Genomic DNA, 26,015 nt, shown 5'->3' with positions numbered 1-26,015 from the left:
AAACCAACCGTATCTTGGGCTGCATCACAAGGAGCGTGAGCAGCAGGTCAGGGAGGGGATTCTGCCCCTCTGCCCCGCTCTGTGAGACCCCCCTGCAGTGCTGGTCCAGCTCTGGGTCCTCAGCACAGGACACACATGGACCTGCTGGAGAGGGGCCAGAGGAGCCCCAGAAATGATCCGAGGCTGGAACAGCTCTGCTGGGAGGACAGGCTGGGAGAGCTGGGTGCTCAGCTGAAGAACAGAAGCTCCGGGGAGACCTTAGTGCAGCCTTTCTGGACTTAAAAGGGACCCATAAGAAAGATGGGGACAGACTTTTGAGCAGGGCCTGTTGCGATAGGACAAGGGGTGATGGTTTTAAACTAAAGGAGGGAGATTCAGGCCAGACATGAGGAGGAAATTGTTGCTCCTGTGGGTGGTGAGAGCCTGGCCCAGGTTGGCCAGAGAGGTGGTGGATGAACCATCCCTGGAGACATCCCAGGCCAGGCTGGACGGGGCTCTGAGCAACCTGAGCTGGTGCAGATGTCCCTGCTCATGGCAGGGGAGGCACTGGGGGAGCTGGGAAGGTCCCTTCCAATCCAAACTATTCTGTGATTCTAAGCTTCTAAACTGTAGAGTTTACTCACCTGGATGAGGGAGACGGTGCCATCGGGGTTACTGAAGGTTTGTACCACGGTCTGTGAGGGCACCAGGTGTGCTATACTGTGTGTGGTCGTCGTCTGCTGCGTCTGCTGATCCTCGAACGCGTAGAGCAGGTCTTCACGCCCGTGCTGCTTGTAGCAGTTCTTCACGATCGTCCGCAACGCTTGGGTCCATGACACCTACCAGCAGAATCAAAAGGAGCAAAGAGTCAGCGTAAAGAAATGTTCTGAACAACTGCAGTGCTGCCACTGCTATGATTTGCCTGCTTATCTTTACTGGGTTTTATTGGGTAGTTTTCAACAAATTCTCAAACAAAAAAAAAGGCCCCAAATACCTAATTCCTCTCTTCTCATCCCCCACTTTCCCTAAGACTTAGAAACCACCCTGGAGAGCTATTGAATTTCTGTGTACAGACACAGAACAGGCATAGCTGGGCAAGGGAAAGGAAAGTTTCTCAGTGAAATCTGTTTCACTAGCTTTCACAGAATTCTAACTAAGGAATTGGGGCTGACAAGTAGAAAACCCGTGTAGGAAAGCACTGTCTGCCACAGCACCATTCCCAGCCTCACTGGGCATCCCTCCCCACCAGATCCACATCAGCCTGCACAGGTCCTGCCCCTTGCAGGACTTCCTTTGATTATCTTTGTGACAGGTTGGTAGAAACATCATCTGCACACAGGATCCATGGCCATAACTGATACCCAAGACTTTTTCACCCAGTTCTCTCATTTTTTCCTGGCTCCAGTGCACATTTTTGACCAGCTCCCTCTCAGTACAAAGGTCCCTGCTGCTCAGGATGGGACAGAATCCTTTCAAAGGCTTCAAGAGGCTGTGACACAGACTCTACACTAAATGACCTGCTTATTTGGAGAGCAGACTTGTCTTAGGCTGGGTAGGCTGCTTTCTAAGGCCAAAGAGACAAGCAGGTTCTGCAGCCAAAGAAAAGGGCACCCGCTGCAGAAAGATGTGGTTCCAATACCTGCTCGTCACACAACCCCAGCAGGGACAGAGCAGATGGAGTTACGCCTCTCTCATCTCAGTGTCTTCCCAGGCTGAATGTCTAACAAGAAGGCATGGAAGGGCTGATGTTGTCGTTTCTTCTGTCACTTGAGGGGAAAACTACTCCCACAAAAATGGGTTGCAAGCCCTGTGCTCCATTTGAAGGCAGACAGACATAGAATCATTTTGGTTGGAAGAGACCCTCAAGATCATTGAGACATTGTCACTACCCCATGTCCCTGAGAACCTCATCTCCGCATCTGTTCAACCCCTCCAGGGATGGTGACTCCAGCACTGCCCTGGGCAGCCTGTTCCAATGCCCCACAGCCCTTTGGGGAAGAAATTGGTCCCCAGATCCAACCTCAACCTCCCCTGGCGCAACTTGAGGCCGTTTCCTCTGGTCCTGGCACTTGTTCCTGGGGAGCAGAGCCCGACCCCCCCTGGCTCCAAGCTCCTTTCAGGCAGGTCAGAGATCAGAAGGTCTCCCCTCAGCTCCTGTTCTCCAGCTGAACCCCCAGCTCCCTCAGCCGCTCCCATCACACTTGTGCTCCAGCCCCTCACCAGCTCCGTTCCCTTCTCTCAACTTGCTCCAGCACCTCAAGGCCTTTCTTGGCGTGAGGGGCCCAGAACTGCCCCCAGGATGGGAGGTTTGGCCTCACGACATGAGAGATACACACCCGCTGCTTCTGCTCATCTGTGCGGACGTCGCTGCGAACGTTGGCCCAGGGGATGTCCTCAGGCCACCAGATGGGTTTGCAGCTTTCCTTGCCCCAGCCTGGTTTCCCGCGACCCGTGGAATACTTCAGCATCTCGGGGATGAAAGCTCGTAGCTGTGCCTGGAACAAACGGCATATGAGAGTTGAAGGTTGTTTTATGAATTCATATCTCTGTACTATGCACCTCAAAAGTATGAGAATTATTACATTTAACTCCCATCCTGTTGGAACCATCAACTGGAAGAGGCCTCAATGCCTAAACAAAATGAAGAAATACTTTACTGTCTTCTCCCAAGACACTGCTGAGTAGCATGTGGAAGAGCAAAACTAAAATTACGTCAGCCAACTGCAACCATAAGGCACAAACACACACTGTATTAACACAATATTCATGGTTCAAACACTACCATGAAGAGAGCTAGCCAACCTGAAAGGGACAAGAAAAAAAAAACAAAACAGAATAATGCAGAAAAAAACCCACATTCAACGTCCCCACAGGAACTCAGATGTGAGCTGACGTGCATTGTACAGAGACGCTGCAATGAGGATGGAGCTTCAGTGAGCCGCTCGAATGTCAAAACCACAATCTCACGCATACGTGTTTCCACCCCTGCAGAATATAACACAGTGGACTAATTTTCTGGATCTATTTTGAACTTTTGCCAGAGTGGGGACACCTTTCAACCTGATTTTACTTCTCCTTAGCACACACAAACACTGGTCAACTAGTGACTGCCTCTGCCAGGAGGAGATAATACCTTAAAAATAGACTTGTAAAGCAAACCGAGCAGATTTGTCACCAAGAGCAAGTCATATCCGCAGTGTTATCCAAGATAATACAAAACTCAGAGGGTTTTATGAAACTTTTGGGGGTTGTACTGGGGACTCAGCCTCAGGAAAAGGCTGGTTCGGGAAGAGAAGCAGAGCTCACGACCACATACATCAGAGGAAACCTTATTAACTTAAAGCTAAATAGCCGCATTTAAGAACATCTCCCTGCACCCTTCCACAGCTTTCATAGCAAGGTGTTTGAGCTTGTGATGGTGACACTGGGAGCCCTCGGGCCACCTCACAGGGCTTCGAAAAGCCACGACGCGGTCCCCCCATGGGCCAGGGCTTGTCACCCACCCCTGATCTCCTGTCATTAGTGTCCCTTCCTCCCAGCCACGATCCTGCTTGATCCTGCTTGCAGTCTGGATATTGCATCTGTTGGCTCCAAGCTGTAAATCAACTCATTTCCAAGCTGCCTTTTCCATGTTAGCATAGGGAATATGTACCAAAGTCCCCCCAACATCTGTCAGAGGAAGGGGGGGATGCTTCCTAGGAACAGGAGACTGCGGGTTGTCCCCGTGGTCTCTGCAAAAAAGCCTCAGGCCACTAAGAACGATGCTAAAAGCACTGGGATCTGCGGAGGCTGTTTTGGACACAGGACCGTTCTTCAAAGCCAGAGTCCAGCTGGGAGACGTAATGTGGGCCCCAGTTTACACAGCTAAATAGAAAAATTGAAGTGTGCTTTGGTAAAAAAGAAAACAATATCTTTGTATGCGTGATTTACTACATTACATACAGTTTGCAGCAGTGGCTGGGGCCTTTAAAGGCAATAAAAATCCAGTATACTTGTGGGGCCATATAGTGTATCTGCTGCACATCCTAGAAGAATCACCCCTGCTCAGAGAAGCAGCTGCTTTTCAGTTCCTCCTCTCCATGGACATCCTGAACCATCTCAGAAAAGCTCTGCCAATTACAAATGGAAGCACACCAAAATAAATCACCCGGGTGCCTTTTTCCCAGGCCAAGCCTGTCCACGATGCACCTTCCACTGCAGGCCCAGCCCTGAAATGCTCCAGGTTCCCCGGTCCCCATTTATTCCAATAAACCTGCTAATGACTCTGAGTTGCCTGGTGCAAAAACAGTTAAAAGCTCCTTCACAGAATTGCGATCTGCAAGCCCTGCTCCTTGTTACCAGCTGGATTAATTACTGGTCCCAGGGAGTTCAGCGGCTCAAGCTACTCAAGGCACTTGTTAAGGAGGGTTTGGCTTTAATCCGCCAGGGAGACAATCAGCAGCGGCGTTACAACCTGCTCCACGCGAGGACTTCTCTAATTAGTGCTGTAACGAGGCCTCGCTCCAGCAGCACAGCCTACGGCACCGAGACAAAGACCCTGCAGCTCTCGGGGTGCAACCACTTCATCTGCGGGAGCCACGTGTTCTGCCACTCCAGCCATGAACCACCCAAAAATCAAACCTCAGCTACATAAAAAAACCCAGCAGTTCACTCTGATTTACAGAAGCACCAGCTTTGGAAAGGCTCATATAGTTTTTTTGAGAGAAACTTTAAGAAATGTTTCTTTGGCACCCTTTGGTACACAGACTGAGCATCCTTTAAGTCATAACGTTAAACTCAAGTGTTAGCGGTAAGGAGCTAATCCTGATTTTACCATTTGCAATGGCCCAAAGCACAGACAACTGCACCTCAGAGCTGGGAACAACAAGTTGTCCCTGCATGCAGAGCACCCAGAAATGCTCCGGTCTTAAGGTTTACACCCTGCTAAGGAAAGTGGTTTCTAGAAGGGAGCAAAACGCTTGCTGGGAATTTTCTATCTGTCCCCACAGCTCAGCCTCAGGATCTCCAAAAAGCAGCACCTGGGAAAAGCAAAGTCCAGTCCACCCAGCACCTCGGCTGCACCTCAAAGTGGAAGAGAGCAAAGCAGCAGTTGCAACAAAGAACCCAGGTATTTTCTTCACTGGCTCTTCTTTTTGCAACAGCCCATTTTAGACTAAATGTTCTTTAAGTTTAAAAGTTCCAATTAATGTTTAAACATTCGGATGAAAACGCCAGGCATCTGTCAAGGCCGCAACGAAGCTGTCACCATGAATTTCCTGCTGTGAAAAACCGTGTGTCCCTGAGCGAACTCGGCGAGGTCTCGCTGGAGGGTGCTCTCTGCAGGTTTGCTGCCGTCATAAATTCATCACGGCAAAGACAAGACGCGGGGTCAGCCTGGGTGACCTCAGCAAGCAGCACCGTCACTCAGCAGACGCAGTAGTTTATGCCCGGCCACAGGAATCAAACCCAAAATTAACAACCTGGCCAGCATGCAAAAAGCAGGAGGTGCTGTGGGTTTCCCCATGGAAGTGTCTGCTCATGGATTTACTCTTCATGCAAATATTTCTTGTCTTGCTCTCTGCAACCATGGTCAAGTCATAAGAATGAGTGACTTGCTCTCATGTTCCACAGGGGCAGACCGGGGGATCGGGCTGTCTCTCTCGGGATCACCATCTAGCAGGGTTTGGAGATCTGAGCGCTGGACACAACTGCTTGTTCTTGCTGGAATCAAAGAATCATTTGGGTTGGAAGAGACCCTCAAGATCATCAGGTCCAACCATAACCCACCCCTGGCACTGCCCCATGTCCTGAGAACCTCATGTCCGTCTGACCAACCCCTCCAGGGATGGTGACTCCAGCACTGCCCTGGGCAGCCTGTTCCAATGCCCCACAGCCCTTTGGGGAAGAAATTGGTCCCCAGATCCAACCTCAACCTCCCCTGGCGCAGCTTGAGGCCGTTTCCTCTGGTCCTGGCGCTTGTTCCTGGGGAGCAGAGCCCGACCCCCCTGGCTCCAAGCTCCTTTCAGGCAGGTCAGAGATCAGAAGGTCTCCCCTCAGCTCCTGTTCTCCAGCTGAACCCCCAGCTCCCTCAGCCGCTCCCATCACACTTGTGCTCCAGCCCTGAGGTGACTTCTTGAGCCCTCAGGTGATTCGGGTGCCCCTGGTGCCGCCATTTTGTGCACTGAGGTGCTCCCGCCACCCCTGGGGCCACCGTTTTTAGCCCTGAGCTGAGGGGCCCAAAACTGCCCCCAGGACTGGAGGCATGACGCAGGCTCTGAGCTTAAACGCTGCGACAGCCGGCAGCTGCCGGTCCCCACATCACACCCCTGACTGGGACCAGAAGGGAGCACCAGTACGGCTCTCACCCCAGCGACGGGGCCCAGCACTGCAGGACGGTCCCTGCCCCTCCATGGAGAGGATCCGACAGCCACAAACTGAGCTTAGTGACCGTCTTGCGGCACTTGGCTTCTCCTACATACAAACTATCACGCACACGAAGGTATCTGCTGCTTGTGCTAAAGCCTTTTGCAGGGCAGCACGCAAACGGGCGTCAAGATGATTTTTGAGAGGCCCAGATCAACTTTGGTGGCTTGTATAAGCAGACTGCAAGCCATACGGGCATATTAAGTTAAAAAAAAAAGTCAGATTAAAGGACAAATCACCTGTTCAGAAAAGCATAAACGAATTCTAGTGACCTCGGCGAGAGCCGACCGAAGCATTGACCTCAGCACTGCCCAATCTGACTCCTTAACCATATCAGCGAGCAACGGAGAGCGAGTTTAAGGGCAAACTCAGCTCTGACGTGTAGTGTCAACGTAGCCAAAGTCCATAAAGCAACGAGACTTCTCTGTGTAACAGCTGCAGGGTAAAAGCCCCACCGCAATACGTTGGTTTTTTCTGCACAAAGGGGGTGATGCTCTCCATTCGCAAGTTCATAGAAGCATCTCAGGCTAGCGAAGGCTTTAGTTCCCTCAAGACCATGAGGGAAGCAGAGCAATTAAAAGGAGAGTTATTTTCATCTCCTCGTTGAGGAGCTAACGCCTCTACCTGCTGACACCTGCAGCTGCTGGAAGCAGAGGCCTCATTTTTCCACTCCCTGTGACACACCTCTTAACTGGGCTGTCCAATTTATACTGACGAATATTTCGGTTTTCCATAGGGCTTTGTGAAACTTAGTCGAAAAAGCCCATTTCTTGTTAACAAAGAGGGGTATTGGCAGCTCTGCGAATCAAGGTTCCTACAAACGAACGGTGGCACCTCTAGCGGTGCAACAGGTTGCAGTGACGTGGGAGTCAGAGTTGTCATCCACGCTCTCAAACTAATTTATTTCAAATGCAACTGTGGCAAAAAAACAACCGACCAACACCCAGCATGGTGTCTTCATCATGTTCAGCATATATGTGTTTCGATTCTGTTTAAAGTTTGCCCCCCAAGTCTGGCAAAAACCAGGGTGTTTCAAAAAGATGGACCAAACATGGTTACAACTACACAAAAATTTACAAACGGTTTAATGAGTTCTCAAGTTTTAGCAACCTTTTTGGAACTGCTCCACAGACTGTAAGAGTTTCGTTCATGGGTGGTTCGTGGTTGCAGAGATGTAGTGATTTCAAATTGCGTCCATCTTTTTGAAACACCCCATCTATAGCAGCTGGAAGATTTCAGTAACAAAATAATCTCCTAAACACCACATGCCCCATTTTACTCCTTGAAAACTTTCCGAGGAGACCTGTTGGGTTGTGAAAATCCACGCAGGAGTCTGCAGTCCTGTCCGTTAAATCCAGTGCTCTGTCTTCCAGTGGCCTGCAGTCATTCAAGGATCTCAAAAAAACGTTTAAAGACATTTATAAAATATCATCCCTGTATAATTTATGGAGAAACTGAGGTAGCACAGCACTGGGTGCCCACGGCACAGCGGCTGGGCTAACTGGGACAGCGACGGTCAGCCAAACCGGGCATGAAGAGCACGGGTTCTGTCCATATAGCTCAGGAGAAACCTTCACAAAGCTGTTTTGAGTTACCACATCACATTAAAAAGACAAGGGCTGCTCCTAAGATACTTGTTTTACCATAGTATAGCACAAGAGGACTTCAAATAAGAGGCTTTACGTTGTTATGCTGCTGCATCTGCAGTTTGCACGCGTGCTGACCAAAGGCCCTGCAGAACACAGAGAAGAAAAACCGTTTGTCATTTAACAGAGCCATAAGGAACCCCGGGGAACACAGGAGCGTTGCACATGGGGGAAAAATACCCAAAACTCTGCCAGCCGGTAGTGCCTCAGAATGGAGAGCTGCTTCTCATGTGGAGATGCGGAGCAATCAAGCCCCAGGGGCAACTTGTGCGAGGTTTCCTGAAGACTGAGGCCATGCCACATTTGGGAGAAAAAAGTCAACCTTATTTTTAGCTTAACACGAAAAGTATTAGTATTTTAACCACAGAATTCTATGGATATTAGTATTTTATCCATAAAATAGAAGCAGAAAACGCTTAAGCGACCTTTGACGTTAAAATATTTCGTTTCCAACTCTATCACAAAAAATAAACAATATGCATTATAAATCCAGCTGGGGGCTTCTCTGAAGTGAGAGCTTGTCACTGTTATTGCTGCTTTGGAGGCGCGTGCAACACCAACAGCCAAAAATTCACAGGTCTTTCTATTGGTCTTTTTATATGTGCACATATTCTGCGCGCTGCCAACCAGAGAAGTTTCTCAGATGGGTTACTGGACTGCAAGAACCTCACATCCTGATTTCGTTCCTCCACACTCACTTCTCTCCCATTTCTTCCCAGCACGTCGCCAGTAACAGCTCATTGTCTTTGCTCCTTCCTCAGAGCCCACGTGCTGTGGGTACGGGCACCTCCAACGTCACTACTCGCACTGCTCGAGGATGTTACTCAGCTTAATCACGACAATGATGAGGCCATAAAGAAGTCAGAAAGAAAACAGCATTTTTTTTGCCCATATAAATGAACTCAGAGCTACATACCTGTGATCTTTTGGTTGTCTCTGATTTTACTTTACAAGTAAAATGTTTCAATTTTCTACTTTCCCATCTCCACGGGAAACTTAATGATACAAACCAAAAGCTGCCTGTGAACAGCTCTCGCATATACCACCTTTCACGGTGACTTAAAAATCCAGTGACTAAATTTTTTTCTTCTGTTGGCACGGATTAGGAACACGATCTGTTACCAGCCAAGGCACAGGAGATTTCTTTGTATAATTTTATTTGAACTGTGAGCTCGTCTGATTCCACCTAAGTAATGGAAATGGTGTTTTGACCAGAAATGTCCCTAGAGATGATCCCTCCTACACCAAGGAAGGTCCCCTGGGGGGTCCTCTCCTCTTTCTTCCAGCAATAAGGAGGTTAACGCAGGGCTGGACCTGGAGACAAAGGGAAGTCCCCCAGTCTCCATCAGAAATATCTCACCCAGGGTCTGATCTGGAGTTAAACCACCAGCAAGATCTCCTCTGCTCCAATCCACAGCAGAAAACAGAGGAGGGAACGAACTAGAGCACACAAGAAAGGTCCAAGGAACACAAGGCCAAACAGTACTCCAGGAGCGACCTTCCTAAAAATCACTGTGAGGTACGGAACAAATATCTTCCCTGTCCATAGATGATGCGAGGTGACAAAAACAGCTCAACGGGGAACGCTCCCAGCAGCCTGAGCTCTAATCCTTCCCAGCATTTCTACTGTTTCATCTGGAAAATAAGCCCAAATAACAAAGCTTCACATCTAACTACTACCTGAGCTGCTACAGTCCCATGGGAAAGAGGAGATCGAATGCGTCCCCTGGAGATGTAGACATAAGCTCCACTGCAAAATAACAGGATGTGACTGCAAGATGCCAAATCTCTCCAGTTCTGCCACATCTGGCTGCTTACCTGGGTCATCTTGTCCACCGAGACGGGAATGCCGTCGATGGTGAGGGGTGGTAACTCGGAGTTAACCTCCTGAGGCGTAGGAGCGTGTTCTGCTAGCGCGGACTCCAGGTCTTCCAGAATCATGCTCTTGTACTTGCGTACCTGTGGGGAATCGTTAAGCTCAGGTAAACAAGGTAAGGAGCACCAGGAGAGGCGAGGGCAAGGACGCGGGGCCAGCCGCCTTCCCCAAGGTGCTGCGGAGCAGAAGGAGCGAGCAAGAAAAAAAATACCCACTGGCCCCGAAGACGTGGCCGTTTTGAAGGGCTGATGATGAAACATCAAGTAACGCTGGCAAGTGGAAATATTTACGGGATTAAAAGTTCTGAAGCAAGATTTATCACAGTGAGGATCTGCTCCATTTACCGTCTGGTGTGCAGCAAGGTACGAGCACTGACAGCTGAGCTGACTTCAAACAGCTCAGCACTACCTGCTCCCTCTGATTTTTAATTTTTAATCCAGGATATTCAGCCCCGGTGAGGTGTGCTGAGCAACCACTCATGCAGAGAAGGCAGGACCTCAGTACTACTCTCCATACAACCAGAAACCCTCTTCCCAGGGTTTTAGATAGGACTTTCAGCTCACTACCAGGCTTGCAAGGCTGCCTTGAAACCCACAGAGAAGGTGACCGATTTATCACTCAGCTTTTCCTACAGACACCTACCACATTCTCCAAGGGTGCAGCACCAAATACTTTAAAGACAGGGTTGGGTTTGGAGGGCGAGATGCAGAGAACGATGGCCTGCTGCCCCACTCGGGTGGTGTACTCATCCAGCGTGGCGCGGAGCTTCCTGAAACACAAAACAGCCAACAGCTATCAGCTGCGAGCCCTGTAGAAACACAACCCTGGGCATTGTAAATTCCCCTTCTTAACTTTCCTCATTCACAAAGCAGGTGAGAAATGGAGCCCAAACTGGTCGGATCAGCCGCATATCCGACTTGCTCCTTGGCTCCCGCAGGCCTGCTGCCTTCCCTGCGCTCACCCAGCAGCTCAAATATCAATTGTTCTCCCTTCTCTCCTTTTTCCATTCATGTAAAAAGTAGAGAAATCACCAGAGCAGCAAAGCTATGACAACAAAAGTCTGCATATCTGCTCTGTCACCATCTAAGTGTATTTATTAGCAATACAAAACTTGTAAGGTAGACAACTTGAACGATTCAACAAAAGAGGATTGCAAACACAGGGTATTTTACATCCATTGCAATTCTCTAGTACCGAAGTCCTGCTCAAACCAGACCCGTAAGCGTTAAACTGACAACTACACGACAGGCAAGAGCCAGAAATATTGCAACAGCTCAGCACTGACACCGGCCGCATCAGCAAGTCCCTTCGGAACCATCTCTCTGTAGGAAGAAAATGTTCCATTGCATACTTTCCACCTCTTATTCATTTTTAAGCAACACAGAAGAATGTGTCAGAAACGCTGGCAGAAACTAATAAAGCAAGAGGGAGTAGCGGTTATCACCAGATAACCTGAGCGCTCCATCAGGTGACAGTTTAGTACCTGCCCTGCTCATTTCAGAACCTGCTTTGAGCAGCAGACGTGTTGCCAAAAAGCACCAACACCACCAGCAGCTCCACAGGGATCCCAGAATCAGAACCTGGAACTTCCCTCTCGCTTCACAGTGGTGTAAATATCAAGCACAAACATGTCAAAATTATCAGAGCACAAAAAAACGCTGTGTTTTGTCATGAACTTGCATGTAGTAAAATGAAGTAGTTGCATGAAGGGAGAAGAAAGAATTCCTTTAAATAGGAGGTTTTAAAAATATATATTATTCATGTTTCAAGAGAGAAAAGAATTTGCTCTTCAGAAACGTTGCAATAAATATGGCTGGGTCAGCAGAGTTGGACAAGGAGGGAAAACCAGAATGAAGCTATAAAAGAAAGGGAGTCCGCTCCCAGGGAATATTTAACACCAACGCTGCTCCAGCTTGTTCCAGTTTGATCATGTGCCAAGGGTGTTGTGGAACTCAGCAGATGGGTAAGCAGAATAATGAAACAAACTTCATTTCTCACCAACTTTACACAAGTTAGAAAAGGAGAGAGGGACAAAAGACGAAACTCTGGCCATCACTACTTCAGTGCACTAATGTGCATGCGGGGAAAAAAAAAGCAAATTAATGGGGTGACAAACACTCCATCTCTTGCGCGATAACCCAGTTAAACCCAAATCAGTTTAAAAAGCAAAAATTGCCTCGTTCCAACACCTATTAAATAGCAGCAGCCAATATTTAGGACTGTTTCCCTGCAGATGGAATTGCAGGTGATGTCTCCAGGCTGGCGGAAAGCTGGTGCAGTCGCTGCGGCACCGGTGCTCCTCGGTGGCCATCAGGCGGCCTCAGAGCACCCGGAACGCAACACCTGAAGGGCTACGGCAGTTCAGCGCCTACAGAACAAGCTTCTAAACGTAAAGAAAATGTTTCGGCTCTGGCAGGTGACTCCCCTTGGTTATTCTCCCCATGCCGTGCGCTACAGGCTGGGTCAGTCTGCAGCGCAGAGCTCACACAACGGGCTCGGCTGGCAGTGAAAATTCAGGTTCACACGCACCAGATTTATTTACAGGACCATTTCATAATGCAGAAAAGACTTTTTTCATTATGTAGATAAGTTCTTTGTGCCACTGCAGAGCTGGGATACGGCTGTAGCTCCAGACGGACACTAAGTCATTCAATCTCCCTGCAAAATATCACTATTAAAAGCAGTGTATCATATTTTGGTCATACTGTATTGTGCATTAGTCACTGTCAATAGCAGAATTTAAGTGGTGGAAAGTTCTGGCCATTAATTGGACTTAGAGACCAAAACAATAATGAAAAAAAAATTAAAGGTGTTTGCATACAAGACTGTTAGTCTGTGCTGTATGCACACCCCTTCTGATATGTGCAGAGTTTGTTTTAACGATAATAAAATGTGCATGAACATAAGACAGAGGATAACAGACCCTGTAGCACACTAAATTTAATCTTTAGATTTTTTTTGTCTTTTAGAAATAAGAGCACAGATTCTGAATGAGCACAGATTTCAGTGACTCTGGAGGGGACAGGCTAAACAACAGTAGCAACAAGTCAATTTTTTTTAAAAAAGCAATAGTGACGAAAAGGGAAAATATAAAATACAGTAAGAAAAAATACTAGAAAAAGAATGTAGAAGACTAGAAGGGACAGGGCTCTGAGCAATCTGATTTAGTTGAAGATGTCCCTGCTCATCGCAGGAGGGTTGGACTAGATGACCTTTAAAGGTCCAACCCAAACTATTCTGTGATTCTCAGGCTGTTAAAGGCACCACAAATATCTTGCAAGGCAATGGTACCATGGTAGATTTAACTTGTGACCAGCTGGGGTTAAAACAGAATAGTGGATCGCACCAGAACGGTCGCATCAGTCCTAGTGATCATAACATCACATTAAAGATGAGTAGAGCTGCAATTTAATCCATTTCTGCAAAATAAAAGCTCTTGGATTCCAGAAAAGGTCCTCAAAAAATCCCCAAGCTGGGCAACTTGTGGCCAGCACAGGGTCTCCCACCCGTGGCACCAGAGACAGATCGAGTCCTTACCGTAGCAAACGCGTCTGCTGCCTTTTGCGGATTGACGGGTTGGATTCAAAAACGTGTGGTCGCTTTCGTTTTTTACCCGTTGCCACGGCAGCGGCTGCTGCCATCCCCACGGGGCCTGAAAAATATCAACCCACAAAGGGTCAGTCGACACATACAGCTCAGGAACTGGCCAGAAAGGACGTTGCCATTGTCCCCCCAACCAGGGCTGGGCCCCAAGGGCTCGGCTCAAGGGTCTCCCCACCGGACTGGGTGACTCAAAATCCCCGCTGAGCTCCCCAGCAGTTTGGATCCCTCCTCTCCAGCATCGGAGACATGTTATCAAAAGGCTCCATACCCCAGACTGACAAGTCCCAGCTCAATCCCAGGCGAAAGCCACGTATTTCAGTCCAGACTTTTCCTTAGAATCACATCACTATGTGTTTTATCTTCCAAACATACCAAATAAACTCTCAAGTACGCCAAGACTTTAAATAACTGACTGCAACCGAGGAGAACCCGGTGGTAGGAGAGAAGATCCCAGGTACAACGCCATGAATCCTGCTCGGACACCTCAACTACAGCAGCAGGAGTCTGAGGCTTTCCCTGGGGATTAAGGACCAGTTTTAATGGGAAATAAACTGAAAATCCAGAGTTCTCAGCAGGATCCTACAACAGAATAGTGGGGACCATGGCAGGGCGGCTTTCGTGATCAAACCCCAGACACAGAGTCTGTGTAAGGGGAAGTTTCATTAAGTGAATTGGATGTAAATTGAGTAACATGCGGTGGATTGTGCTTCCATTTGCGACCTCCAGAAGTAAATGCAGAGTCCAAAAGCCCCAGTGGTCTCTAATGCAGGCTCAAGGACTTGCCTTTGACTCCTGAGCAGACCTTGGTTGCTCTGTGTGTAGTTTCTCTCTGTTTCAGAGGTGAAAGATCACATCAGGGCCATAAAACCACCATATTTTTGTGTTCAACGAAGTTGCAGCTCCTGGATCAGGAAGTCCTAAGCTACTGAAGCTGGTAGATGATAATAAAAGTAGCATTCCAGGATATGATTTCTCTGGGCAGCTGCTCTGGGAGATGAGACATGGTAATGGACAGAGCTCTGGGTGACACTACAGAGCCAGATTTCGTTAATCAGTAACAACCAACCTGAGCGCTACCAGCACTGCTGCATACTGCTCCAACCATCCTGTGCTTGTGAAAAAAGAATAAAAACATTGACTTTTGAGGGACTGGAAAAACGTTTGCTCTGGAGAAACGAGGAAGGGCTACACTGAGTCTGGGGCAAGCTTTGGGTCATGCCATGAGCTGCAGCCACCTGTCCCGAGGAAATGGGGCTGCTCCTGTTTTGGGGTGTCCACCTGGTCTGGGCAGGTGAGAGCCACCGACACCCCTCCTGCAAGCACCACCAAGGATGGAAAATCTTCTGTGCTAGAAGGGAAGGGGGAAAGAAAACATCCTGCAGGAGCTGAGGTTGGAAAATTGAAAAGCAAAAGGTGTGGGATGCTCAGTGGGGTGGTGGAACTTCACAGGTTTGGTCAAGGACATCAAAAGCTTTACTCCTCAGTCTGACAAGGAGTCAGACAAGTCTGTGAGTGTTTATTTATGGCTGCATTTTTCTACTAGTGCGCTAGATCCACTACAAGGCAAACCTGGTGGACATTTAGCAGAGGCTTCACTGAAAGGCGTTTGTGATTCTGAAATATTTCTCCAGTTCAGATGTGCCACGACCCTTTGTGACATCTCTGTGGGAGAGGCCTGGCGTGTGAGCTCCCTTGCTAAGCAGACTTGCGTAGTGCTCCTGGGTTATTTTTGCTGTTGTTTATACAGGTCTGAAATAAGCTTGCTCTTTGACATATTCCGTATTTTAGTTTCGTTTTTTGAGGCAGTATTTACCACGGACCTTTTTTATTGTAGAAACCAGTTCTCTTATTCCCAGCGCCTCTGTATTACACACAGATAAGGTGCCGCAAGATTCAAGCACCAGCAGACCTTGCAAAGAAACGCTATTCCAAGCCAGGGCAAAAATGAAGGATTCAGAGCATCCCGTGGGGTGACAAGATCACCCATCACCCTCAAGTGCTCTTTGCAATCTCTGCACAAATGCTACATTAGGCGAACGACGCCGGACATTTAACGGGCACAGACTGAAACACAGGGGGTTCCATCTGAACGTGAAGAGAAACTTCTTTACTTCGAGGTGCCAGAGTCTGGAGCAGGCTGCCCAGAGAGGCTGTGGAGTCTCCTTCTCTGGAGACATTCAAACCCACCTGGACAGGACCCTGTGTGATCTGCTCTGGTGACCCTGCGTGAGCAGGTGGGTTGGACTGGATGATCTCCAGAGGTCCCTTCAACCCCAGCCAGTGTGTGATTCTGTGATCCCGCTGACTTTACCTGCCGCAGCCAGGTGGGCAGTGACCTCGTCGGCAGCCGTGGAGTTGAGGATGTCAGAGTCATCGTAGGAGGTGTCCTCCGGCGAAGACGGCGAGTCCTCATCGGCGCTCAGCATGCCGTGCTCCGTGTAGGTGGCCACATGGACCTGCTGCACCTGCTGGGCCACTGCGTGGGCCTCGATGGTGGCCATGTGCTCTGTTTGGGTCACTCCGTGTTCTTCCATCAATAGCTGCGGTCAGAGGAGACAAAAAAAAAAAAAAAATCATAAAATTATAGGACAGGGGTTACTGACATTGATGCACCGTAAGGGAGGGCAGCCAAAGGTTTCTGAGCCAGCCAGGTGAGCTGGCCGCGACCAAGAGGGAACGAGAAATTAAAATTATCTCCCCTGGTGGCAGTGGTCTTCTACGAGGGGGAAATAACTACCCCAGGAGCCAGAAGATGAAGTTTGAGAGTTTTGAAAAAGCCGTGCTTCCAAACAACACAGCAGAGCCCCGAGAGGCAAGCAACATTGCTGGAGAAAAGGTCTATAAAGACCTTGTAACCCCAAGATTATGTGCCCCTCACTGACTACATATTGAGAGGCCCGATCAAAGCTGGTGCTTATTTTTGCCTCTTCAAGAAGTAGTTTTCAGGGAAGATGCTCAATACACAATCTCCCTCCTCCAGCCTCAGTAGCTCAGGACACACACGAGGATGCCAGCACAGAAATTTGCTGGCAGCAAGTTGCGTTCTACAGACCATTTTGTTGCATTATTTGCTTAGAGTCCGGAAGCAGGCAAAATCATTACAATCTGAGCACAAATATTACATAAAGTGTATTTATTTAATGCATCTAGTGGTAAACCACAGAGCAAAGTAGCTGCTTACACAGTCAGCAGGGCACTGGACCACACGCCACGAACATAAATCTGCGTAGAAGGAACAAGACAGGAGTTACGCTGAGATTTTCAGCATGTGTCCACCATACATTTGTGGGTGAGGAACAGCACCTCCTTAGATATTTTCAAATCATATTAGAAGGATCAGCACTTTAACCCTCAAAACCACACTCCCCAAAACCCTCAGCAGAAGGAAAGAGATTATCAGCTGTAGGGAACAATAAAATACACCCAGCAAATTCTGACCCCGTAAGTACAGCTATGGAATTTAAGGCTCTTGATTGGCACCTTCTTCATGGGGACCTGTTTGGTTTATCAGGAGGAGAGCGCCAAAAGCACGGATGAAGACTACGGTGTGGTCTCATATGTGGCCAAGTAACATCACACACAGCTTTGTCCTTCAAAGGCTTTCAATAGCTTCTATTTTCCATAAATATGCGATACTTTGCAAACAAACAGCATGACAAAAACCTCAGCCTGAAAAATAATCACTAGGCATCTACCGAACACAAACCCCACATCCTGCTGAGCAAACCATGGAACACCATGGCAGGACTGACAAGACACCGAGACCCAGACCAGGAGGAAGGACCTTGTCAAGAGGGCTATTTTGACCGAATTGACCAATAGTCACACAAAAAAGGAGCGACTAACGGAGACAGGGCAAGAGAGGCTGTCACAAGGGTGGGATGCTCCGTGCGAGACATGGAGAAGAAAGGAAGACACCTCAGGCGAGGCTGTTAATGCGTGGGCAAACAGGAATGGAAGGTCAGGGTGGAGGCAGAAGAAGGTTAGATGACCTTTGAAGGACCCTTCCAACCCAAACTACTATGTGATTCTGTGACCAGACCCTTGCTCTGAATTCAGGAGAGAGTACAAAGGGACGAGGCATGACCAAGTATTTTTTCCAGCAGCATTTTAAACAGAAGCTCAGAACCAGTTGCCATAGTGCGGAGCACAAATGGAAGACGAGGCAGGTGGGGAGCGACTTCTGCCTCAAATCCACTGACCAAACAGCTGAAATATGACTATATTTTTTTTTAATTTCCATCACCTGCTGGTTTCTAAAGGCTTGTTTCTACATGCCTCAAAATGTCCTCTGCAACTCAGCGAGCTGAACGTTATGGACATTTATAAAACAACTCTTCCAAAGGCAGTTCCAACTTGAAGGTACCAAAAATAGGGATGCAATTGTTTTGGAGAGTCCTGCCCTCAAAACAGGACTCATTTTCCACGTTTTACTTAAGCACGTCTGTTTTTAGAGGAAAAAAAAAAGCTGCATCTCAAACGCAAGGAAAATATTCCCCAGAAAGCACTAAGAGAAAACTTCATGTTCAAATGCCGGAGGCTGGTACGTTGTCGAGCAGGGGATGAGAAGTTTCTGATGGAGCAGCAAGATTAAGATATTGAAAGGAGACATGGAACGAGCCAAAGAAGTCTGTTGTGTACGGAGTCAAAACAGTCATAACCATGAGAACAATTCCACTTACGTTAAAACCACCAAACTGTGCCGGTCTTGCCCTGTGGTGGTTGCGATCCATCACCTCGTCTGGACTTGCCCAGCTAGCAGAGAATTCTGAAAATATTGTGTTATCCCTAAAATGGTTGTGGGCAGCAGGACAGCCGCTCTTTGCCCAACAGATCCCATTTGCCGACCATCACATCCCATTGCTGGAGCGAGTTGAGAGAAGGGAACGGAGCTGGGGAAGGGGCTGGAGCACAAGTGTGATGGGAGCGGCTGAGGGAGCTGGGGGTTCAGCTGGAGAACAGGAGCTGAGGGGAGACCTTCTGATCTCTGACCTGCCTGAAAGGAGCTTGGAGCCAGGGGGGTCGGGCTCTGCTCCCCAGGAACAAGCGCCAGGAGCAGAGGAAACGGCCTCAAGTTGCGCCAGGGGAGGTTGAGGTTGGATCTGGGGAACAATTTCTTCCCCAAAGGGCTGTGGGGCATTGGAACAGGCTGCCCAGGGCAGTGCTGGAGTCACCATCCCTGGAGGGGTTGGACAGACGGACATGAGGTTCTCAGGACATGGGGTAGCGCCAGGGGTGGGGTAACGGTTGGACCTGATGATCTTAAAGATCTTTTCCAACCAAAATGACTCTATGAGGGGGGTGCAACCTCCCCCCAGGGTCCCTGCTGAGCCCTTTCTCCACCAGAGCTGTACAGCTCCACCGAGGAGCCCGAGCTCAGCACCAACAGGAGATGCTTCCAGGAGGATTTTCACGCTCAAGGTACCAGCTCTGGGCTCAGCACCCCGGGGCTCGGGGCAGCCCCCCAGACCAGAGCAGGGGGAAAAAGGGGAAGGAAGGGGGAGAAAAGAAAGGAAAAAAAGTTAAAAAAGAAAGAAAAAAAAGCTCAGCAGGGCAGACTTTTCCCAAGCTCCCGTGCTTTTTCTGAAAGTTTACTGCTGCTTTTCTTAATGAAGCAATACCATTTTAAGCACTTCCCATTAAAACAAAAGCTGTATTTATACACAGGAAAATCCGATCAGAATATAATTGACAGTGTTGTATCCTTTTAGCTCATCAGGAGACACAACCTCAAGACAGCGGATGCCTCGGACACTGAAGGAAACACGTTTGATCAAAGGCAGCCTGAGCTCCATGACAATAAAAATGATGCTTTTTTAAAAAAATAAATTCGGTAGCAGAGCGAAACTCTGCATTTCTGAGTCAGTGAGTGGACAGCTGGGTAAGGAACATCAATACCCCTCCTGGGCAACGATACACATTGAAACACACGTGCATTTAATCTTGTTTTTATGGGCGCACGTCCTGCTTCGGTGCTTGGCGCCTGGTTGAATTTTGGCGGTTTTGGAAGCAGTTAGTGATAAGTAACGACTCGGATAATCAGTATCAAGGTCAGCATGTTTATTTGAAGTCCACTTGATTCAAACAAGGTCTAATAACCACCAATCTGCTACAAATTCTTCCCTCTCTTCATTGCCTCCCATTCCAAGTCAGGACACTTTGCTTCCTCGCTGGCACTACCAGATTTCCTCGCTCTTAAGCTTTCTGCTGACATAAAAGTAGGAATAAGCTGGAAAAAATGTAATAAACTACTACAGCTCTTCAGTAATCAGCACAGCCTACCCAACTGTGCACGCAACACCACCACAAGCTCTAGTAATTCATTTCCAAGTTGTAATTCGGATTAATTCTAGTTTAACCTGAGCTCTGGTTTTCTACTTTTCCAGCTTCTGCCCTGTTTTCATACCTGCACGTTTTCCCTCCAGAAAATGTCCAGGTGCCTCCACTGAAGGGCCTTATCTTTGAGTGTTGAAACCTTGCGTAGTTATTTATATATTCCATTTTTTCCCAAAGATTCCTGACACAAGTCAGGCTTTGTGGGTAAACACCTTGACCAGCAGTTTCTGCTGGTGATGACCAACCCCTTGATGCTGTTGTTGCCCCAGCAGAAAAGCATCTGTTCCGCACCCCAAGGGTCCGCGCTTGGATTTTAAGAGGGATTCAGGCACAGGGGACAAAAAGAAAGTTGTTCATGATTAATTTTAGAGATGAGCATTTATCATTCCACAAAAGGAGTTCATTCCTGTTTTCCTTTAGAAAGCAGAACGGTTTCAGCTATAAGGAAACCCTAACGACATGACGATGCCTGCAAAGACATTCCTGTTGCTTAGTCCAGAAGCCTTGGATGACGGCCAGAAGTATTTTTAAAGTCATTTAAAGTGCTCAAAAAAAAAAGTATGAGGATAAAGTCCCTCTCATCACACAGTGCAGTTGCTTCACGATGGTGTCAGAGGTTCCTTTGATGTACTGTCAACTATGATCAATGGCTCTTGACACCATCGCTGGAAGAAAACCAGATGCAGGAGGAGCAAAACACGCTAAAATAGCAGAAGCGAGACCACTGAAACCAGCTGAAAACAACAGAAACTGAACATAAAAACCATAAAGTCTACATTAAATTTAAGTGAAGGTTTTCTCTGCTTAGTGTAAGCTGTGCTGTGGATGTAAGGAGATAACCAATAAAAACCCACATGGGTTATCCTACTGGAGGAATCGTCCTCCACCACCACCTAGTTTAATGTTGCTTCAATGGGTGCTTTAAACTGAGCCAAAAATAAAATGTCCACACCAGAAAAAATGCTGAGGTACAACAGCACGGCTGGAAAAACTCTCTTAGACAGGCTCTGGACTTATTTTTATCCTTCAGACCGCCGAAGCGGTTTGACCTCAGATGCTGTAGCAGCAAAAGACATTGCTCTCTGAAACAGTCTAAACTCAGAGAGGAGCATTTATCTCATAGACTCATCGAATCATTTTGGTTGGAAGAGACGCTGAAGATCATCGAGTCCAACCGTTAACCCAACCCTGGCACTCCTGGCACTTTAAGTCATGTGGTCATTTTTACTAACACATCCCACACAATGTCTAATTCATCTGAAACCTTGAAACCTTGCTCAGATGAGCAATAAATATTTAAAAAAAAAAAAAAAAAAAAATCAGACATAAGGAAGAAATTCTTTATGCGCAGGGTGGTGAGACACAGGAACAGGTTGTCCAGAGAAGCTGTGGATGCTCCATCCCTGGAGACATCCCAGGCCAGGCTGGACGGGGCTCTGAGCAACCTGAGCTGGTGCAGATGTCCCTGCCCATGGCAGGTGGACTGGATGATCTTCGAAGGTCCCTCTGAACCAAAACCATCCTGTGATTCTATGATCCTACCGTTCTGAAACAGGGCGGGAACAGCTAACAGCCTCGTTAACATCCCAGACACCTAAGATGAAGTTCTCATGGTCAAGCTGTGCAACCAGATCTTCCTTCTACTTGGGCGTTTCAGAGCCCGCTCAATGAGCAAATGTCTCTGCGTAAGCCAGTGCCAGACAGCCCAAGACGTCACTGGGTTGTCTTCCTTACAAAACTTGCTCCTTTGTTAAATGAAGAGCTCTGTATTCACAAATAATCCTGGTTGTCAGAATTCACGCTTCATATTTTCATATCAAGAGTGAGTCACTGTGAGTAGAACACCAGAAGGGAAGAGTTCACCTGTATCCCGTAATCACATCCACATAGGTGTGATATTTTATATCTAAAATGTAAGAATTAGCAAATCCCCAGTAGCAAACAGAGAGGTCAGCTCTCACGTAACCTGCTCAGTGTAGAACAGCACAACATTTACTAACCGAAGGTTTTGGGAGGGATGAAATCCCATCCCAGCCTCTGCACAGCATTGGGGCACAGAGGAACCAACCTCATCGGGTGGAAGATCTCAAGCCTACAGTGATATAAGGATTTAGAAATGACACAGGAGGAAAGACAGAAGACTAACAGACACACATCCTTTTTCAGAATCCACTTGATAAGTGATCAGTGTCAATTAGCTGAATAGACACATTAACCCTGCCTTGCTGTCCCCATACTCGTTTCAGGCTGGTCAGCTCATCAACCCTCTTCTCTTCCAGCAACGAGACTCAGGGGAAAGGCTGCATTACACGACCCGCCTAACATCCCGTGAAGAGTTACCCTTGAATTGCTGAAAAGATCTTAAATTTAGATTATATAGGAGCAAACCAGATGCTCTGGGAAGTCACAGTAACTACCAAAAAAAAAAAAGAGGTGATAATCTTGCATCAGCTCATGTCTCTCAAAAAAACCAACCAGGCTGCATCGAGTTTCTCCTCATCCTCCTCCTCCCACCGAAACATCGGGGGGTCAATAGCTAAACCTACAAAGGTGCGTGTGGAGGTCCAGGCTGGTGGCCACAGAGGCTCCACAGCACAGATGAGTTGTTTCAAAAGGTATAAACCAGCCTGTTAAGCAGTGAGGGACCCACCGAAACACAAAGAGCAGGGCACTGATGAAGCTTCATGGCCTGCAAACACTCTGGGTTTATAAAACGGCGTTGTGTTCGGCACACTGTAAATAAGCAGAGAGGAAGAGACAAGCCAACATTGTGGTTGCTTGGTTGGCTCAGGGAACACCAGATGTTCCTGGGGGTTTTTAATTTTTTTTTTTTTAAACATTAAGTAATTTTGATGACTTACTTGAGAGGGCAAATTCTACATATCCACTCTGCGGACTAATCCCCCTGCCCTATTTCCTAATTTCTTTCAAAGCAACGGAAACACTCCTGGTTTTCCTTTCCCAGCCCACTTTCTGTTTGATCCGCACACTGCAGTCAGTACCAATTCCTCATCGACAACCCTACTCCACGCGAGAACTCGGCACATAGCGCTGCCTGGCACTACACAGCAGCCTTGAAACCAGTGTAAACATTTTAAAAAATGGGAAAAAAATTCATATTCTGTCTCATCATTCAAGCTGGTCACCCTCTTCATGGTTTTTAACTTCAATGAAACACTGCTGGCAAGCTGCAGTTTTTCAAGAAAATGTGCGATACCTCCTCCCTTTCTTCTATTCTTTTTGTCAAGTTGACAAGCATCTGGAGTTTAATACGCCCTTAATGGATTCAAGCCTCCGTTGTAAATAAATCATTTGCTTTGCATTAAACAGCCGACATCACACTGGCACTTTTGTTCTCGGGGGCAATTGTGGAGGGTTAATCAACAGGGATCCTGTGATCCGGGTGTGTTAATTCTCATGCAGCAGCTCCGCCGCCTGCTAAGCCCCTTCTTGCCGCTCTCCGGTGGCGTTTGGCCGCGTAGATCAGCATCTCTGCTAGAAAATGGGTCTATAAATCAGGATTTAGCCATTTGCTGCTTGGTTTGCTTTCCCCTTCTAACTCGGAGGGGAGCCGTGGTTCTTACTAAATGCTGCTTCTTCAGCGATGCTGCAAGGAGGCAGCACCGATGCTCAGCGTTCCTCTCGTGCTTGTCCCCATCGCTCGGCCGTTGCAGGAGCAGAGTTTTGCAGAGCAGGTCACAAAGATGCTGGTGGTGGCTTCGCACATGCAAAGTTCGCACCCCGCTGAGCCGGGTAAAGGAGACCACACCACCCCGATTTATTTTAAGAACGACCAACTGTTTGCAGCTGCAACAGCTCATCCGTCTGCCTGCCACAGCAGTCTGCCTGCCACAGCAACCGGTGTCATCTCGCGAGAGGGAGGGATCTCAAATACCTTTGATGATCTGGGCCAACGCGACGAGGTTTTTTTCAGTTAACTAGGTTTCATACTTCACATACACAATCAGATCAAAAAGCACTTCCTATGCACTTAGTACATAGGAATGTTTTATTTTAAAAGCTATTTCAAACTTCCGGCTGCGCATCCAGATTTCCTGCAAAGACAGCCTGGAATAATTTGTAAGGGAAAACCGATCCAGCAAGAAATAAATAATTTGATATTTACTAATAAAATCAAATCCTGTTTGAGTGTAATTATACCTTTGAAATTGTCTGGTACTGCTTTTTGCTCTTCTGGCACAAAGCCCTCTACACATTTTTTAAAGCAAGTAAATATATCCTGATACAGTTGGTTTCCAATCCGATTTCAATGGTTATAGTAACCACGGAGAACTAACCTCATTTGGAAACGGCGGCGACACAAACCAAGAGATGGCACACCATGATTTTCACGAGGAGCCACGAAATCACTGCTGTTCATCAAACCTCGTTAAGTCTTGAGAGACTTGCGTCTCCCCTCCAATCACGACAGCCAGAAATTGTCCAGTTTTGATGCCTCCTGAGATGGTCTGAATTAGAGGAGCTGCCGACCTCCAGTTGAGGACAGAGGACAAGCTGAGAGCCGGTCAATCTTGGCTTGGTGCTGTCCTGGCCGCGTTTCTCCTTCGTCTGGGCTGGTACCTCTCATGCAAAGGTGCTCGACTCCAGCCAGGCTCGACTTGCACGGGCGCAGAGCTCGCTCGTGGCGTTTCCTGACAGTGCCGATTCAGAAACCACTTCCAGGTGAAATCTCGAGATGGCAGGAGGTCTGTACCAGCCAACCGCAACTGCACGGGCTCCTGCGAGTGCAGCTTCCAACCCAAAGCACACAGGAAAGCCCCCGTCTCCAACACTCATCTGTGCTACGTACCGACAAGCGAGATCCAGAACTTCTCCTGGTCTTTCCTCCATGGGGAGAGATGAAAGAGGATGTTCATGGCCTTCCTCGCAGGTGGTTTGAGTCCCGACAGCAGAGACTTGGCTTTTTCCATGATGGTTCGCCTGTCACGTTGCATTGGCATCTCTCACTGTTAAATATTATTTGTTAATTCACCTTCAGGATAAATTTGATACTGTCCTTGTGCCTAGAGGGAACTACCACTGCATAAGGAAACAATGCCATTCCTCAGGGTCAAGATTGATGAATACCTTGACAACTCACTTAAAATGCACATTTAAACCCTCAAATCCTATTTTTCCATGGCTGTGGAAAAAGCCTTCCTTTGCTCATGAAGAGAATTTGCTGGCCTACACCTCAATCTGATAAAAACTGGCTTTTTTTCTGGTGAAACCTGTGTCACTCTGGAAGCCCTGCAAGGTTTGAGCTGGGCCTGACTTCCCAGGATTTTGAGACGTCGCCTCCTGTCAGCAGCAACAACCGATCCCCCACACAAGGGCAAGATAAGACATGCTGGTTTATGCCTCTTCTATCAAGACTGAAGCAAACATCTTATTTTACACTGGCTCACGGTGACATGAGGACAGTTGCCACACATCGGCGGAGATGCTGTAACTCAAGCACTAACAGGAAACTACAGAAACCAGCTCTCATTCCACAGCGTCCTCCTGTGGCATAAGATTAGTATAATGATCCTTTTCATTAGGACGGGAAAAAATTCCCTGTGCTACCAGCCTCAGCATGAAAAGACCTAAAATAAGATTGATTCTAGAAAACGAAACCAAAAGTCCTTCTATTAACGTGCTCTTTTTATCGGCATCTCGCGTAAAAGAGTGAACACATCACACCGCAGGAAAAACCTCACACACTGTAAGTCTGCAAGAGAAACAAATAGGACTTTATACATATTTATTAGGCATAAAAACTCCTATTTGCTGCTGAAGTTTCTGCTGAAAGCCACCTTTTGGGGATGTGATAGGACGTTCATTTAATGATGTACGATGCAATTCGCAGCAGGGCCTTTTTGCAGCTTAAATTCATATATTTAGCACCCAACGCCAGCAGGAAGCTACGTGTTGAATGTAAGGATGAAGCGGTTTCTACTTGAAGACTCTTCTCAGGTTTCATCCCGAAGGCGACGGTGAAGGTGGGGAGGACGGAACCGCAGCGCCCGGCGAGTTGGAGCAGACGCCTGGTGTCCCTCCTGCCCAGGTCAGCGGGGAGCAGCACATCGGAGAAAACATGAAATTCTCCAGGGAAAAAAGAAAAACACGCTTTTAAATTACCCCAGCAGCTGAACTGGGCTGGACTGGTCATCGAAGCAGCTTCTCTTCAG

At 47.8% G+C, this 26,015-nt stretch overlaps 1 protein-coding gene across 3 annotated transcripts in view; it reads right to left on the bottom strand.

Annotated features, from left to right (window-relative positions):
- NRF1 (nuclear respiratory factor 1) overlaps window positions 1-26,015 on the bottom strand; it is a 73,619-nt gene that overhangs the window by 38,292 nt on the left and 9,312 nt on the right. For 2 of the 3 annotated variants that reach the window (XM_065633028.1, XM_065633009.1), the window contains exons 2-7: window positions 15,818-16,046; window positions 13,441-13,555; window positions 10,546-10,672; window positions 9,846-9,986; window positions 2,316-2,474; window positions 624-818 (exon numbers count right to left, since the gene is read on the bottom strand). In XM_065633028.1, coding sequence (XP_065489100.1) covers window positions 624-818; window positions 2,316-2,474; window positions 9,846-9,986; window positions 10,546-10,672; window positions 13,441-13,555; window positions 15,818-16,040 — 960 coding nt within the window. In that variant the 5' untranslated portion in view covers window positions 16,041-16,046. Of the gene's footprint in view, window positions 1-623; window positions 819-2,315; window positions 2,475-9,845; window positions 9,987-10,545; window positions 10,673-13,440; window positions 13,556-15,817; window positions 16,047-16,687; window positions 16,729-26,015 lie in introns of all 3 variants that reach the window. The other variant, XM_065633017.1, reaches the window with a different exon arrangement.

The sequence above is a fragment of the Caloenas nicobarica genome, chromosome 1, assembly GCF_036013445.1.
Source record: "Caloenas nicobarica isolate bCalNic1 chromosome 1, bCalNic1.hap1, whole genome shotgun sequence".
Classification (NCBI taxonomy): Eukaryota; Metazoa; Chordata; class Aves; order Columbiformes; family Columbidae; genus Caloenas; species Caloenas nicobarica.
Note: the sequence above shows the minus strand (reverse complement) of the source record. Positions and strands in the feature narration are given on the sequence as shown.